The following is an 18,399-nucleotide window of genomic DNA, read 5'->3' on the forward strand; positions in this document are numbered from 1 at the left end:
CAGTAGAAGGAAGATGGATGGAACTGGGAGGGGTGGGGAGCAGAGGGAAGATGGATGGGACTGGGAGGGGTGGGGAGCAGAGGGAAGGAGCAAGAGATGGATGGGACTGGGAGGGGTGGGGAGCAGAGGGATGGACCAGGAGATGGATGGGATTGGGAGAGGTCAGGCACAGCAGAGGGAAGGAGCAGAAGATGGATGGGACGGAGGGATGGTGAGCAGAGGGAAGGAACAGAAGATGGATGGGACTGGGAGGGGTGGGGAGCAGAGGGAAGGAGCAAGAGATGGATGGGACTGGGAGGGGTGGGGAGCAGAGGGAAGGAGCAAGAGATGGATGGGACTGGGAGGGGTGGGGAGCAGAGGGATGGACCAGGAGATGGATGGGATTGGGAGAGGTCAGGCACAGCAGAGGGAAGGAGCAGAAGATGGATGGGATGGAGGGATGGTGAGCATAAGGAAGGAACAGAAGATGGATGGGACTGGGAGGGGTGGGGAGCAGAGGGAAGATGGATGGGACTGGGAGGGTGGGGAGCAGAGGGAAGCCTACTGGAAAGAAGACACTGCATAAAACAGAAGACACTGGGACCAAAGCGAATAGAAAAACTAAATGATCAGACAACAAAGGTAGATAAAAGTATTTTATTCATAATTTATTAATGTGTCAGCTTTTTGAAATGTGCATCTGTGATATTTTGCCTGTAAATTTCAATTCCTTCCCCCACATTAGCATATTCATTTGCATATGTTAATATGCTCCGCCCATTCTTTGCCCCCCCCCCCCCCACAAATGAAACAGTCAAACTATGCCTATGACTGTGTTACTATGAATGACACATTCTAAGTCTTGCATAGTTTCTTTACCTTATGGATCTGGCCATTTTCTTCTACTCCTGGGGTCTTCAGCCCTGACCGACTTAGCTTAATCACAACCAGGGCTAGGATTTGGTGTCGTAATCCTTCCTTTGCAACTACCCAGGGGGTTCCTTCCTTCCTTTTCTGTCCCCTCCATACTTAGCCAGCCCAGTCAGTGCAGCTGCAGTCCTTTCAGAACCCCAGAAGCATGAGGACTGTGGATCCAACCCCCCTCCCCCCCATCTCTAAGATATGAGTGCTGTCTCTGTAGAATCCACAGCTCAGACCAACCCAGAGAGTTGGAATTCCTGAGCCAGGAGTCAAAGCACGTGGCAGTGCACGGCTTGCATGCCAGCCTCAAAGAGTTTATAAATGTGCATTGTTTCATCTGTTCAAATATACTTTGTTACTATCCATGTGTGTTTTTCTTATCGGCCTTTCTTTATAGAGAACTAACTGTACTGATGAAAATACTGTGAGAGAGAACCTCGTGTCAGATCCTCTCGGAATGGAGAAGTCGCAGTCGGAACTGCCCGCTGTGAGCATAGCAGGTAAAGAACAGAGGCAAAAATAAATATAGAGTGGAGAAAATATTTTGTGGTAAAGTGGGAGCAGACAGGATAAATACATAACATCACAACTGGCAGTGAGTGAATGTCCTCTTTCTCCTGGAGAACATAACAGCAACAGGAGGGTAAAAGTCAGTAATATTCCACCGAATCGCAGTGAATAAATATTCCCTGTGGATAAAGGAGTTCCCTTGGTATCCAAGAGGTCAATTTTATAAGAGCCTTAACTTTACGGCAACAACTTTAAACTGTTGTGTTGCACGTACAAAAAGTCATCATAGACTCAAAAACCCTCGTGTAATATTTTTTAGTGATTTGTCAAAATTATCTATATATATAAAAGGCACTTTGAAGCCTCAAGCCGGAAACTTGAGGCGCCCGAGATATCCGGTTTGGCCTGCAGGCTCCAGTCACTGTAGCTCCGCCCTTGCGCCAAAACGCGATGATGTTGAGGGCGGGACGGCCCTCGCATCAAAACACGATGACGTTGAGGGCGGGGCGGCCCTCGCAACCACGTCACTGAGGGACGAAGAGGAGAGGTGTGCAACTCGGAACGGAGGCACGGAGGGGGTGTCTGCAACTCGTGGGGGAGGGAGGACGGAGGGGGGAGGGGATTACCCTGCTAGCGCCCGTTTCATTTTTGCCAGAAACGGGCATTTCTTACTAGTAAATTATATATTTTTCAAAATTTTTAAAGTTAATATATTAGTGAGTCAATTAGACTGAGAAAAAAATATATATATATGTGTGATCTGTAACTATATCAATTCTCAATGACTCAAATGCACTTATCTTGCAACTTTACACTCCAGCTTGCCAGATGATTCCAACGGTCCCGTTTCGTTCATCTTCGTCAGGGAACCACGCAGCGCAAAATTTTAAAATCGCTAGAATCCTTATGGTTTGTTGAGAATAAATCCTTGACAGTGCATCTGGTTCCCGTTAACAATAATCGCACATGGAGCCACTTTAAATCCTGCAGTACAGATCAGAAAAGGCTTAGTCAAGGTAGAGAAAGGGACATCACAGAACAGGCAGCCAAATAAAACTGAGCCTATGGAGGCCCAGGGAAGAGAATCCTTCCAACATGTAAAAATATATAATTTTATAATTTTGAAAAATCACTAAAAAAAAATATTACACGAGGGTTTTTGAGTCTATGATGACTTTTTGTACGTGCAACACAACAGTTTAAAGTTGTTGCCGTAAAGTTGAGACTTTTCCCTCGCAAACACAATCAAACTGTTCAGTTTGGTATTTTTGAGATTATCAGTTTTGGTGAACAGTATTGATCTTTGGTTGAATTGCAATTTTATAAGAGGACACCTAATGATGCATTCTGTTTTATAATGGTAACATATGTGTCCGTGTGTCTTCATTAAAAAGCCTGCCTGAAACCTCCAGCACAAAGTTACATCTGCTCTGAGGACCCCTTTTACCAAGTTGCGGCAAAAGGGGGCCGGCGTCGGCGTTTTTACACGCGCGCCAAGACCCCCTTTTACCGCAGCTGGTAAAAGGGAAGTCTCGCCTTCCTGCAGGAAATGGCCGTACAGCCATTTCAAAGGGGGGGAGCCCTAACCACGACCTTTTGAGGTGGCGGTAAGGGCTTCTGCATTAATCCAGCGGTACCGCCCGGTATACTCTGGCGCTACAAGAATAAATACATTTTTGTAGCACCGGAAATGACGACGCACTAGGGGTGGGAAGTACTGCTGGGCTGCTGCGGTAGCCCGGCGGTACTTCCTGTATAGCGAGCGGAAAGCCCGCGTTGGGCTTACCACCACTTAGTAAAAGGAGCCCCGAAATGATTTTATGTGCATGCACACTAGAATGAAGTGGCCTCTATTTATAAAATAGGGTGTCAATATTCAGAGCAATTTAACCAGCCAGAAATGGCTCCTGGCCCGTTAAAGTTCGGGCCTTTCTGCTGTGGTTACTGCTCCTGAGTATCTTCACAGACCGCTAATGCTGGCTATTTTGTGGGATGCCCGGGGTGGAACTGGCACTTATGCAGGTTAGGTGCCAATATTCAGCACTTGACCGCCTCACTATGGGGCCGATTTTACTAAAGGGCTGCCGCATGGCAATCCAGAACTACCGCTGGCCCAATGCGGCTGCCGGCGATAGTTCTGCCTTCTGTGTGCTCCATTTCCGGCAGTACAAAAAATACCTCCATAATTTTTATCACTGTACTAATCTGGCAGTAAGTGCTTCCCCCCCCCCCCCCCCCCCCCACACACACACACTTGCATGGGCACATGGTAAGAGTAATCTTACTGCATGGCCATGTCCTTTTTTTAGGGGCTTTTTTACCAGCTCTGGGGTAGACCAAAGGTCCATCAAGCCCAGTCTCCTGTTTCCAACAGTGGCCAATCCAGGTCACAAGTACTTGGCAAGATCCCAAAACAGTAAAACAGATTTTATGCTGCTTATCCTAGAAATATGCAGTGGATTTTCCCAAGTCCATCTTAACAATGGCTTATAAACTTTTCTTTTAGGAAATTATCCAAACATATTTTAAACCTTGCTAAGCTAACTGCTTTCACAACATTTTCTGGCAATGAATTCCAGAGTTTAGTTACATATTGAGTAAAGAAATATTTTCTCTGCATTGTTTTAAATTTACTACTTAATAGCTTCCTTACGTGCCCTGTCATCCTAGTACGTTTGGAAAGAATAAGCAAGCAATTCACATCTACCCATTCCATATTTTATAGACCTCTTATCTATCATATCTCTCCTCAGCCGTCTCTTCTCCAAGCTGAAGAGCCCTAGTAGCCTTTCATACTAGGGAAATCGTCCCATCCCCTTTATCATTTTCGTCGCCCTTCTCTGTACTGTTTTTAAGTGCAGTGACTAGAATTGCACACTGTATTCGAGGTGCAGTCGCACCATGGAGTGATAAAAAGGCATTATAACATTCTCGTTTTTGTTTTCCATTCCTTTCCTAATAATTCCCAACATTCAATTTGCCGCCTTAGCTGCCACAGCATACTGAGCAGAAGGTTTCAATGTGTCAACGATGATACCTAGATTCTTTTCCTGGGTGGTGACTCCTAATATGGAACCTTGCATCTCATAGCTATAGTTTGGCTTCCACTTTCCCACATTGCATCACTTGCACTTACTCACATTAAACGTCATCTGCCATTGGGCTGCCCAGTCTCCCAATCTCTTATGGTTCTCTTGCTGTTTTTCACAATCCTCTTGCGATTTAGCAACTTTTATTAACTTTATCATCAGCAAATTTAATTAATCTCACTAGTTATTCCCATCTAGACATTATTTATGATCATGTTAAAAAGCAGTGGCCCCAGCACCAGACCCCTGGGGAACTCCGCTATCTACCCTTCTCTATTGAGAATACTGACCATTTAACTCTGCACAGTTTTCTATCTTTTAACCAGTTCTTAATCCACAATAGGACATTACCTCCTATCCCATGACTTTCCAATTTCCTCAGGAATCTTTCATGAGTTACTTTGTCAAATGTACTTGCTCACCTTTATCCCCATATTTATTCACCCCTTCAATAAAATGTAGTAGATTGGTGAGACAAGATTTTCCTTGACTAAATCCGTGTTGACTTTGTCTCATTAATAATGCTTATATATGTGCTCTTTAATTTTGTTTTTTTTATAGTAGTCTCTATCATTTTGCCTGGCACTGACATTAGGCTCATTGGTCTATAAGTTCCCAGATCACCTCTGGAACCCTTTTTAAAAATTGGCGTTACATTGGCCACCCTCTAATCTTCCACTATCGTGTTAGATTTTAAAGATAAATTACATATTACTAAGAAAATCTCTGCAAGTTAATTTTTCAATTCTATCAGAACTCTGGGATGTGTTCCACCTGGTCCAGGTGATTTGCTATTCTTCAATTTGTCAACTTGCCCCATTATATCTTCCAGGTTTACAGATTATTTCCTTGAGTGCTCAGTTTACCCCTTGGTCATCTAGTTGTCCAACTGTTTCTTTTATCAGCTTCTTGCTTCAAATATACCTAAAAAAAAGTTTTTACTATGTGTTTTTTGCCTCTAACACAATATTATTTTCAAAGTCTTTCTTTGCCTTCCATTGGCTTCTTTGCATTTGACTTGCCATTCCTTATACTGTTTCCTATAGCTTCTTTCACCTCACTTTTTAACCATGCCGGTTGTCATTTGGCCTTCTTTCCTCCTTTTATAATACATGGAATATATGTTCACTGGCTCCCACTTAAGGAACGCATTGCGTTCAAGATCTGCACAATTGTACACAAAATCATCCATGCAGACGCCCCAACCTACATGCTAAACCTCGTGGACCTACCTACCAGAAACACCAAAAGATCATCCCGCAAATTTCTCAACCTACACTTCCCCAGCTGTAAAGGACTAAAATACGAGCTGATACATGCAAATACCTTTTCTTACATGAGCACGCAGCTGTGGAATGCATTACCTACTGCCTTGAAAACTATTGACGATATATCCAACTTTCGTAAATCTCTGAAGAGGTAACTTTTCAACAAGGCCTACAAAGAGAACCCATAGCTTCACTAAATCACTTCACCAACCCACCCCAGTTATAAAAATCTGCCCTCTATACTTTCCCCTAAAGCTCTTCTTTTTCCCTTTACTTAACCTGTTTACATCACTAATTGTATCTGATATCATGGAATGACATTGTCATAACAGGACTCTGTAAGCCACATTGAGCCTGCAAATAGGTGGGAAAATGTGGGATACAAATGCAATAAATAAATATTTATTTATTTAGAGCACTTACACCCCACCTTTTCCCATGAATAGCATCCATGTCTGATGTAAATTTTTGACCTTTGCAGCTGCTTCTCTAAGTTTTTTTTTACCATTCTGCTCATTTTATCATAGTCTCTCTCCTTTTTGAAAGTTAAATGCTAATATATTGGATTTCGTGTGTGAGTAAATATTATGGAGCAGTGAAAGTGAAATGTTTTTGGGTTTCAGCTGCTCCAGGTGGACTTGAGTGTCCCACAGTAAACTTGGCTCCTGTTACTGAAAATGACGGCAGATTATCCTCAAGTCTACCAGTGACCCAGAATAGCTCTGCTGAACCACCATGGATGTCCCTGGCCAAGAAGAAACACAAAGCGTGGAGCGAGATGCCGCAGATTGTGCAATAACGACAGTGTGGATGGTTCTTTTTTTTAATGCTAATTCCGTAGAATAGTATTTTTAATGACCATTTTAAAGAAATATGAAGATCTTTAGAACTCTAACTGACCTGCAGCTCCAGATGTGTGACGTCACCTTTCACGGAGCCTGCAGCCTGTGGAACTGTGCATGTCTTAACAGAATTTTGCTGCAGACCCATTCCTTCGTTCTGCAGTATTTTCCTGGGAAGCAAGTAGGGCTTTGCAGTTAAGAGAAGCAGAACGCAACAGCCAAACACACTAGCTGTCATACATGTGCAGCGGCATTGTAAAGCACTATACCCAGCTAAAGAACAATGACAAAGCTTTACAGTGGGCACTTGGCATCTGTGTAGGAGCAATTTGTCCACCAGAGAAGGCTGATATGATATAGTAGATGTGATCTTTTCTGGTATGTGCATACTCGGTGTCACAGGGAAAAAAATAGGATTGGATTGTAATCTGCTGTTGGCCAGAATTTTTGCATCTTTTCCTCTGTCTCCTTGAAGCCACGCTTCAAAATGCATTTCAGTATGGAACTACTAACCATGTGCAACAGGAAAGTGTGGGGATGCAAAACACATTCCAATGATTTTTGGTCTGCAGTGGTAACTTGACATATTACCGTACAGTATTTTTGTATTCTTTCAAGAATAATATTTTCATTTACATGGTAGTATTACACTCTTTAAAGACTTTCTGTTAAAGCAGTGCCAAAAAAGTGTACTTTTCCAGCCTCTGCAGTTGGCAGCACCTTTGCTAAAAGTTTTGAGAGAGAGAGAGAGAGAGAGAATGTGTCCTTTCTAAAGCGCCCTGTGCAGATCTCTTGGAGAAGCCTTTGCAGTGTTTGTAGACATTAGCACTCTCTCTTCGGACTGTAAAACTTTTTTTTTTCCAGGTTTCTTTCCGATACCAACCAATGCTAGAAGCGGACAAAATACCTTAAAACGTGTCACCCCAGTCCGATCAACTCATTTGGATTTCATAAGAGTCTAAGGCATCCTGGGTTCCTCTCTTGCCTGGACTGGCTGTTTGGTGGACATGACCCATCCCATGTCCCGTCCAAAATTGGTTCACCCTTGCTATGGCCAATGGGGATCTTGAAGCCCTACCAAGTGAAGACCTCCTCCTCTCAGTGAGAACTCTTACAAACTGGGCAACCTCTGCCCCCCCCCCCCCCCATGCTCAGTTTTCAGCCACCTGTGAGGGAGGGTGGTAGCGCAGCTTGGGGATACTGCTTTGAAGAAGTTTTCAGCGGGTGAGGCTTGGAAATCCCTGCCAGCTCGGGTATTTGTATTTTGAGTTGGGGGGGGGGGAGGATATGGACAGAAACTTTTTATCCATCCACTGTGGGCTCAGGCCCTCCCAAAATTAGCTGTTGGCTATGCCACTGGTTCAGCTAGCATCTCAGCTCAGGTCCATTCCTTAAGACCACTGTGAAATTCAAGGCTGTCTGCTTCTAGAAAACAGGGCCATTATTCTTTTTGCTGAAGAAACTTCGAGATCTATGTTAAATTATAACCCAAACCTTGTAACCTGCTTTGTAACCTTTAAACTGTACTTAGCTGTATGTTAGCTAAATGCAATATTGCACACTTGTAAATATTTTTTGTTTTAAATGACTTTTTCTAATCAACTTTCAAAATGAATTACTTTTAGCTCATGAGTTAGCATTTTTTAAAATAAAAACTTTTTAGGTAAAGTTACATGGCTGTATGTCACAATGTGAAACAAATGGTAGCCAACCTTATTAATGCATTATCTTCGGTTCTCTAGCACCTGATGCAGCCTTATATATGTATTCTTCTGAATGGTACTGCGGCGAGAGTGGTCACTAACATTTCACTGAGAGTGGCTTTGTTTGAATATTCTACAAGGAAAGAGACTTAGGACCTTGTTTACTAAGCTGCGCTTTAGGCGCGCAAACCTTTTAGCGCATGCTAAAAATTAGCACACGCTAACACTAGAGACATCCATAGGAATATAATGGGTGTCTCTAGTGTTAGTGCACGCTAAAAGGTTAGTGCGCCTACAGCATGGCTTAGTAAACAGGGCCCTTAGTCATTTTCTCACTATAGTTTTATGATGGTCCACCCCTAGGTCAAGAAGTGCCCTCTGCCCTCTGGATTCTGTAAAATTGTGTGTCCAAATTTTTGGGCACGCAATTTTATAGAATAGTATCAGTTGTGCGCCTAACTTAATTGTTAAATTAGGTACCAATTGCCCTTCAGTACCAATAGTAGCCCTTAAGTTGGTAGTAATTTGTAGTTATATGCGTAACTGCGCTTAGGTACTGTTCCATAAACTTAGCGCCTAAATACTGTAGCGTGCAACTTCAAAGGGGGGGGGGGCTCATCGGTGGGTCAGGGGCGTGTCTTGCAGTTATGTGTGTAAGTTAGAGAATATTATTAAGCATTCAACTACTAACTTGAGGCACAACTTGAACCTTTGATGTGGTATAAGGTTTGTGCCTAAAGTGAGGTGCTCACATGCCAACTTACGCTCTTTTCTATAACGGCAATCTCACACGCAATTGCCATTATAGAATCGGTGCTTAGCGCCCATATAGTTTCAGTGCACTTTTCTTGAATCTACCCCTGTGTGTGCACGAGGCAGGGGAATCTCTGAAGATGCTTGCTCTCAGTTTCTCCCTCCTCCTCAACCCTTGCTCCTAAGTTTTCAACAGTGGCCAATCCAGGTCACAAATACCTGCTTTCTCCTCAATGTGCTGCTGAAATCCCTCGTCAGTCGAATGGTGATGTCTCGTGTGATAGAGGGCCTCTTGATGGTGCAGGCATCTCTTGAACATAGGGCAACCCTTTGAACATGGCACTGTCTTGTGTTGGGGCACAGATTGCCCCTACATCTAGAACTGGGCCTTGGCCACAAACATAGCTACTAACAGCATGACACAAATGAGTTTACAAAACAGGCACTTTTGAAAGACACACGGGGTCCTGATTGGGTCCACATGCAAGGTTTTCTGGCACGCCATGCACACTAGTGTACTAGGTAGCAAAACATGTTTACTGCAGCTGAGTGACCTATTTTGTAATAATAATCTTTTTGCTTTTTATGTGTGTATGCAATGTTTGTAATTATCTTTTTGTATTACATTATGCCACTCTGTGTTTACTATTAAATCTATCATTTATTATTATGGTGTTTGGAGCAGATTCAGATGGACTCTATGTATATTCCAAGCACAGAAGGTATTATATGTGTTAAAAGTGTTATTGCGGCTTTAACGGCCACCTTTTCATTCAGGTACAGTAGCTATTTCCCTGTCCCCAGAAGGCTTAAGCTCTAATGTTATGAGGCAATGAAAGGTTAAGTGATTTGTCCAAGGTCACAAGGGAAGGGTCAATAAGGAAGTGAAATTTGAACCTTGGCTTCCCAAGTAGAGACCTGCATGCGAACAGGGTTTGCGGGAATCCCCTCTGGGGCTGTGGGGTTCCCACAGGGACTGATGCAGTTCTGCGGGAGTCCTGTGGGGATGGAAGCAGTTCCTGCAGGGTTCCTGTGGGAACTATAAGTTGCACCTACACCAGCTTCTCACGTACCAAGTTCTTTGAGTGCCACCTCCTGCTCTCTTTAACAGTGCAGGTGCAAAACGTCTTCTATTAATCCTCTGCTTTCGGGCTGATATGCAGGCCTCAGCTCTGACACAGGCATGAGCATCAGAGGTCACCTGACCAACTAGTGTGTGCATGTGGCAACTGCTGAGTACACAATGCCACCAAATCAGAAAAGAGTCTTACATGTCTGCACTAGAGCGTTACAAGCTCCAACTTCCATTCCTTATCTGCAGTGTTGCGACTCGAACCCAGAGAGAGAGAGAGACACCGAGTCAACCAGAATTATTTTTTGGTACCATTAAATTCTTGCAGGGATGGAGACAGGGAAGATTCCGGCAGGGACGGATTACATTTCTGTCCGCGTGCAACTTAATCCCTACTTTTCAGCCCAACGATCTAACCACTGGCTAGTCCTGAGCAGCAGCACTGAACGCTCACCACGAGACTGCCTCTGTTCTGAAGCCCAGAAGTTTGAGACCTGCTGTTAACATGAGACTGAAATGGTACAACATATTTAAAAATTATTACTGACCTGTTTCTGTGATGCAATGGACCAAGTACCAGTTTGGTTGCTGAAAAGAACATTACATTTTTCAGACCTAGCGGTGAAGGTTTATATCATAGGTTAACCATTTGACTACCTGTGGAGGGGGTTCTTGGGTATCTTTTGGAGCCCTGCTTAACTTATTTTATAATAGCACTGAATGAAGCAGAGTTTACAAGAGCCTCTTAATAAAAATAAATAAGATAAGATAATATTCCATTGCTACAGGTCCTCCTTTCTGGAGCATTACAATATGAACTCAAAAAGGCAGATAGGCTGAAATGCTCCCAAGGTGCAGATGGTTAATTTTACAAAACAAAGCTTCAGAGTTGCAACAATCTTCTGAATTAAGCAGAAGGAAAGGGGATGAGATGTACTGTCTTGCTGTGGTTACAATCGAAGAGGTTTACATGTTGCACACAGCTACTCATTTTGTACCTGGGCCAATGGAGGGTTAAGTGACTAACTCATTGTCACAAGAGCTGCAGTGGGACTCAAACCCTGTTCCCCTGGTTCTCGGGCCACTGCATTAGGCTACCCCTCCACAGAGACAGAAGGGTAGCTGATATGGGACTAGCTTCCTGTGGTTACTGTTTCAGTTTTTGTAGCTGTAAATTTCCCTGTCTGCATCAGTAAACAGATTAGCTATGTGGAGTATGCGGAAGACATTGTTTTTTTTACCACCCCCTTTCTCAGAGGTTAACAACAATAACCAAAGTATCAGAAAGTCACATCTACAAACCAGCAAGTTCCATACATAAAGCAAATCTAGGTCACAAAGAAATTTGAAAATGTTTTTTTTTTGTTGTAAAAATAAACAAATTACTAGCCATGTCTACTTAGCAAGGTGGGAGGTCTTGGATCGTATCGCCTCACACCTCTGGGACCAACACTCTCTAAACCACTAACTCCCTACAACATTCACCCCTGAAACCTTGACAATAGTATTCATTATAAGGATGTGCACCAGAGTCGTCATATTGAAACACCAATAAGCATTAGTACTGTAATTTAGTCAAGATAATGCTCCTAATCTTCAGATTAAGAGATTCAATATAAATTACTCCAAATAGGCAAAAAAAAAAAAAAAAAGTTATGCAAGTTTGCTGGTAAGATTTACCTCCTTAGCCTCCCGCATCATAAAAATGTGTAATAGGTTCCACCACTGCCAGCAAGAGGGGCTCTTGGATTGTAGAAGCAAAAAGTAGGGAGAGTAGGCTCTTCGGAATTTGAATACCGGAGGAGACGTGATAATGGAAATAAAGCCTTTATTGCAAGGAGTGGCCTAGTGGTTAGGGTGGTGGACTTTGGTCCTGGGGAACTGAGGAACTGAGTTCGATTCCCACTTCAGGCACAGGCAGCTCCTTGTGACTCTGGGCAAGTCACTTAACCCTCCATTGCCCCATGAAAGCCGCATTGAGCCTGCCATGAGTGGGAAAGTGCGGGGTACAAATGTAACAAAAATAAAATAGATACTATTGGAGATTCTACATGGAATGTTGCTATTCCACTAGTAACATTCCATGTAGAAGGCTGCGCAGGCTTCTGTTTCTGTGAGTCTGACGTCCTGCACAGAAGCAGAAGCCTGCACAGCGGCCAGCGGCCACATTGGTGATCTGCAAGGGCCGACTTCTACATGGAATGTTGCTAGTGGAATAGCAACATTCCATGTAGAATCTCAAATAGTAGCAACAGTGGAGGAGTGGCCTAGTGGTTAGGGTGGTGGACTTTGGTCCTGAGGAACTGAGTTCAATTCCCACTTCAGGCAAAGGCAGCTCCTTGTGACTCTGGGCAAGTCACTTAACCCTCCATTGCCCCATGTAAGCTGCATTGAGCCTGCCATGAGTGGGAAAGCGCAGGGTACAAATGTAACAAAAATAAAATAGATACTATTGGAGATTCTACATGGAATGTTGCTACTGTTGGAGATTCTATATGGAATGTTGCTATTCCACTAGCAACATTCCATGTAGAAGGCTGCGCAGGCTTCTGTTTCTGTGAGTCTGACGTCCTGCACGTACGTGCAGGACGTCAGACTCACAGAAGCAGAAGCCTGCGCGGCCACATTGGTGATCTGCAAGGGCCGACTTCTACATGGAATGTTGCTAGTGGAATAGCAACATTCCACGTAGAATCTCAATAGTAGCAACAGTGGAGGAGTGGCCTAGTGGTTAGGGTGGTGGACTTTGGTCCTGAGGAACTGAGTTTGATTCCCACTTCAGGCACAGGCAGCTCCTTGTGACTCTGGGCAAGTCACTTAACCCTCCATTGCCCCATGTAAGCCGCATTGAGCCTGCCATGAGTGGGAAAGCGCAGGGTACAAATGTAACCAAACAAAAGAAAGCCTTTATTTCCATCATCACGTCTCTTCCTACTTTTTGCTTCTGCATCCTTTGACATAGGGAACTAGCGCACCTCCACCTTTTGGGTGGTTTGCTTTGCTCTTGGATTGTACCCATTGTTAAAGTATGCATTTTTTACCTACTAAAGTAGCCTTACATATAAACAATTTCTGACCTTGCCCCATTCCCTTAAATCCCCTGTACAGTTCAAGACCAGAACTTCAAAAGAAACTTTTTTTTTTTTAATTTAGATTTTGCTCACACCTTTTTCAGTAGTAGCTCAAGGTGAGTCACATTCAGGTACACTGGATATTTCTCTGTCCCAGGAGGGCTCACAATCTAAGTTTCTACCTGAGTCAATGGAGGGTTAAGTGACTTGCCCAAGGTCACAAGGAGCAGCAGTGGGATTTGAACCAGCCACCTCTGCATTGCAAGACTGGTGCTCTAACCACTAGGCCATTCCTCTCCATTCCTTCTTAACTTGAATTCTGGAACCCAAAAAATGTTTAATCAATAATCTCTCCCCCCCCCCCCCCCCAAATAAAACAACCAGATTTTATGACAAGCCCAGAAGGCATGAAACAATGTACCCTCAGCCCCACATTTTACACAATCTGGTGAATTTACAATTTTGGCTTTAAATGCTCGTAATTGTGAAAAGTAAGCCCTGTGAATTATCTGTAATTGGCATTCTTGATAAGCAATATTATGGGTCAATAAAGGAATCCTTTTAACTAAATGTAGAAAATTAAGTACTACCACTGGTCAACCACCTGAGCCCATGCCCAGTGCAAAGAACCATAATTCTTCAAAATATCCAGAGTGAAAGGACTTATGCAATCTAGATAGGGTCAGTTTACTATCAAGATCCACTGAAAATATTTCTGCAATTGGACACCAATTGAAATATGTAGATTGGTTAAAGCAAGAGGTCGTAGGTAGTGTGCAAGTTGATAGTAAGCAAATTGGGCACCCCTACAAGCTTGCAATTGGGAGGGGGAGGGGATATCTGTAAATGGCTTCAATGACACATCTGCTTGTAAAACGTGCTCTACCAGGAAATACCCTACTCTCTCCCATTCAACAAAAATGACTCCTCTAACCCAAGGCTAAAATTTGCATTACCCCAAATTGGCAACTGAGGAGTATATGCTGGAGGGCCATCCCACGCCTTCAATAAATCTTTCAACATTTCCTTTAAAGGTTTTAATAAACAATTTTTTTTTGCAAGACCTCAGACAGCAATACATGTGGGACATGTAGTAAATAATTAAGGTGCCAAGGCATAGCATTATCACTTTCATATATTTGCATTTATCTTGGGATATCTAACAATGTCCTTCATTCTGTAAAAATGTCGTCAGGAGGGTGGTTTGATAAAGCTCAGCAAAGCTAATGTGAGCTTCTGAGATTTCTTCCTCTTTAAAATGTTTCTATTGTTATTTCGGTTATCCCCTAGTTCTATAAGTCATCAACAATTGTGCACGTTCAATGTGGCTGATGAAATTTAATGTGGACAAATGCAAGGTGATGCACTTTGGAAAGAATAATTTGAATCACAGTTACCTGATGCTAGGGTCCACCTTGGGGGGGGGGGGGGCAGTGCTTAAGAAAAAGATCTGGGTGTCGTCGTAGACTGGGTGTCATTGTAGATAATACACTGAAATCTTCTGCTCAGTGTGTAGCAGCGGCCAAAAAAGCAAACAGGATGCTAGAAATTATTAGGAAAGGGATGGTGAATAAGACCGAAAATACTATAATGCCTTTGTATCGCCTCATGATGTGTCTGCACTTTGAGTATTGCACTCAGTTCTAGTCACCGTATCTCAAAAAAGATATAGCAGAATTAGAAAAGGTTCAAACAAGAGTGACTAAAATGATAAAGGGGATGGAACTCCTCTCGTATGAGGAAAGGCTAAAGCGGTTAAGGCTCTTTGGCTTGGAAAAGAGACAGATGAGGGGAGATATGATTGAGGTCTACAAAATCCTGCGTGGTGTAGAACGAGTAGAAGTAAATTGATCTTTTACTCATTCGAAAAGTACAAAGACTAGAGGACACTCGAGGAAGTTACATGGAAATACTTTAAAAACAAATAGAAGGAAATATTATTTTACTCAACAAATAGTTAAGCTCTGGAACTCTTTGCTGAAGGAGGTGGTAACAGCAGTTAGCGCTGGGTTTAAAAAAGGTTTGGACAAATTCCTGGAGGAAAAGTCCATAGTCTGCTAGCGAGACAGACACGGGAAGCAACTACTTGCCCTGGGATTTGTAGTATGGAGTGTAGCCACAATTTGGGTTTCTGCCAGGTACTTGTGACCTGGCTTGGCCACTGTTTGGAAAACAGGATACTGGGCTAGATGGATCATTGGTCTGACCCAGTATGGCTACTACTACTATAAATCACTTCTATAGCGCTACCAGTCATACGCAGCGCTTTACAATTGAACATGAAGAAGACAGTCCTTGCTCAAAAGAGCTTACAGTCTAAATCAGGACAAACAGACAGGACCAAAAAGGAGAAGGGAAGGACAGACAGAAGGACACATAAGGATAAGATAAAAGTTACAAGTCAGGAGTCGAAAGCAGCATCAAACAGGTAGGCAGGCTTGCCAGGTTTAAAAAATTTTCCCCACCCCAAACCAGCCCAAAACCGTACAACTTCAAACCCCACCCCCTGACATCATCAACCCTGCCCCAATGCCATCAACCCCGCTCCCAATTTGTGGCCAAAAGTAGCCCAGAGCTCCTGCTAGTTCCCAACAGAGCAACTATTCAGCTCAGTTCCTCTCTCGCTCGCTCGGGCTGGCAATGAAACAAAAAGGGGCAGGCGAAATTGCTGCAGACATTTAAATGAAGCCTGCAGCCTGAGCCCGCCTGAGCCCCTAAAACAACCCAATCACGCACACGGCCGCATGGAAAACAGCCCAATTATTCACAACCCGCCCTCTTAAAAAAAAAAAAAAGCGGACAACGGCGAAAACCAGCCCAAAAGGGTGGGAAAACAACCCACCTGGCAACCCCTAAGGCCTTTAACCCAGATTTGAAGGCAGCCAGGGATGGAGCTAGACGTAATGGCTCAGGAAGCCTATTCCAGGCATAAGGTGCGGAGAGATAGAAGGAGCGGAGTTTGGAGTTAGCGATGGAGGAGAAGGGTGCAACTCTTTATGTTCATATGTGCACACAATTTAATTGAATAATGAGCTAATTAGTGCTAATAACTTTTTTAACAAGAAATGATTGGTACTAATTAGGTTAATTGGAACTTGCATAAATTTAGGTGCAGGATCTATGCCTAAATATTAAGTGTGAGTAAAAAAAAAAGAACAAGAAAAGGCCGGGACATGGGCGGAACTGGGGCATTCCTAGCATTTATGTGTGTTGTGATAGAATATGGGAGATACATGCCCAATTTAGGTGCATACATTTGCACCACATTTCAGTTGGTGAAAATGGCTGTGCCTAAAGTTAGGCATGAGTCCCGGGCATACACACTATTCTATAAACCACGCCTAACTTTAAGCATGACTTACAGAGTAGTGCTTTTTTCAGTGCCATATATAGATTTCACCCCTATATGTCCTTTTTGATACTGTCGCTTTCTTTGCTTATAGAATTTCCTATGCCACTGGTCACCCTTAAAAGGAGAACAGAACTGTTGACTAATTGTTGTATTTAGTAGAAGATGTTCTCTGTAATTTGAGAACTTTCTTCCAGTGACTGTGACCTTCTGTCAAGCCTATGAAGAAACATCTGTTGGAGGGGGCAGAGGTCTGTGAGAAGCGCCGCAGGAGAACGCAGAGCTGTTGGTGGGGGAGGGGATGCTGTCTGTATATGGCTGTGATAATCATAGAAGGGGATGGTGCAAAGCAATTGCGTTGTTTTAAAAATTGAATTTTGAGCCAGGAGGATTCCTCTATGAAAACAGTCCTGAGATCTGTCCTTGTCCTCCCAGGTCATCTCATTTTCATTTAAAAGTGTGCCACAGCTAACAGAGCACCCAATACTCCTCGGCTCACACTTTTCTGGTGCCCCCCAGTGCCCAGAATGCCCCTTTTCTCATATTTCTGATGGGGAAAGAGATCAATTAATTCAAAGTTTCCAGGAAGCTGGGTTTATATTGTAACGTCACAAAACATTTTGAAAACTGCCCTGGTCTTGGTTAGAGCCAGTATCTCTCCACACTCGTCCATCCCTACACCCCTTCCCGTGTACTCCGCTCCATGGATAAATCCTTCTTATCTGTTCCCTTCTCCACTACTGCCAACTCCAGACTTCGCGCCTTCTGTCTCGCTGCACCCTACGCCTGGAATAAACTTCCTGAGCCCCTACATCTTGCCCCATCCTTGGCCACCTTTAAATCTAGACTGAAAGCCCACCTCTTTAACATTGCTTTTGACTCGTAACCACTTGTAACCACTCGCCTCCACCTACCCTCCTCTCTTCCTTCCCGTTCACATTAATTGATTTGATTTGCTTACTTTATTTATTTTTTGTCTATTAGATTGTAAGCTCTTTGAGCAGGGACTGTCTTTCTTCTATGTTTGTGCAGCGCTGCATATGCTTTGTAGCGCTATAGAAATGCTAAATAGTAGTAGTAGTAGTAGTGATCAAAGAAGGAAACTAGGCATCATAAAAAGTTCAGATGTCTCCTTGTTTGAATGTATATAGATTTGTCTAATTACAAAACTACTTTTCCAGATTGCCATAAGGCACTGATGTCTATCTAAAGTGATACTTCAGTGACATCCAGTGGTTGGTTGAGGTTTTCACACACATCAGTTTTATTTATTCTCTGTGAAGCAAAAGCCTTTGATTCCCTGTGGCAACCTGGCCTCTAACTTAAAATCCTATACCCTGGCTTTGGGAGAACCTATGATATAATTAAATCCATGCATTCGTCCATCAGCTATAGGGTAAAGAAAAACAACGAGCAGAGAGCGTCAGACAAGGATAAGAGGTGAGACAAGGAAGTAGCCTGAGCCCAGAGGTGTAGCTGCCATTGAGCAAGCCTAGCAAATAGCCTTCCTTTCAGGCTCCCTACTGCCTACCCCCTCTCCCTTTCACCCTTTGCCACTCTCCCCCCCCCCCCCCTATCCACAGCTCATACTTCTCTCCCTCCCCTCATCCCTCACAGTCCTCAAAACACATATGGGTTGCTGGCAGCAGCAGCCATGAAGACAAGCAGTCTCCTCCAGCCAGTGGGGCCTTCTCTATGCCATGTTCTTCCTGTGGCTGAGTTGCAGTAGAGAGACCACAGGGCCAGCTGGAGGCAGCCTGTTGTCATGGCTGCTGTTGCCACCTCTGCTCTGACCCACATGAGTTGGAGGACTACAGGGGCAGGAGAGAGATTCCAGACTGT

General features: G+C 43.6%; 1 protein-coding gene across 1 annotated transcript in view; it reads left to right on the top strand.

Annotated features, from left to right (window-relative positions):
* The window catches only part of KIAA1210 (KIAA1210 ortholog), a 95,945-nt gene extending 87,409 nt beyond the window's left edge, over positions 1 to 8,536 (top strand). Inside the window, exons 11-12 of the mRNA XM_030209842.1 lie at positions 1,298 to 1,400; positions 6,391 to 8,536. Of these exons, the coding sequence (XP_030065702.1) occupies positions 1,298 to 1,400; positions 6,391 to 6,566 (279 nt within the window). The 3' untranslated portion in view covers positions 6,567 to 8,536. The remainder of the gene's footprint in view (positions 1 to 1,297; positions 1,401 to 6,390) is intronic.
* The last annotated feature ends 9,863 nt before the right edge of the window (positions 8,537 to 18,399 follow it).

Source organism: Microcaecilia unicolor, chromosome 7 (genome assembly GCF_901765095.1).
Source record: "Microcaecilia unicolor chromosome 7, aMicUni1.1, whole genome shotgun sequence".
NCBI classification, from domain to species: Eukaryota; Metazoa; Chordata; class Amphibia; order Gymnophiona; family Siphonopidae; genus Microcaecilia; species Microcaecilia unicolor.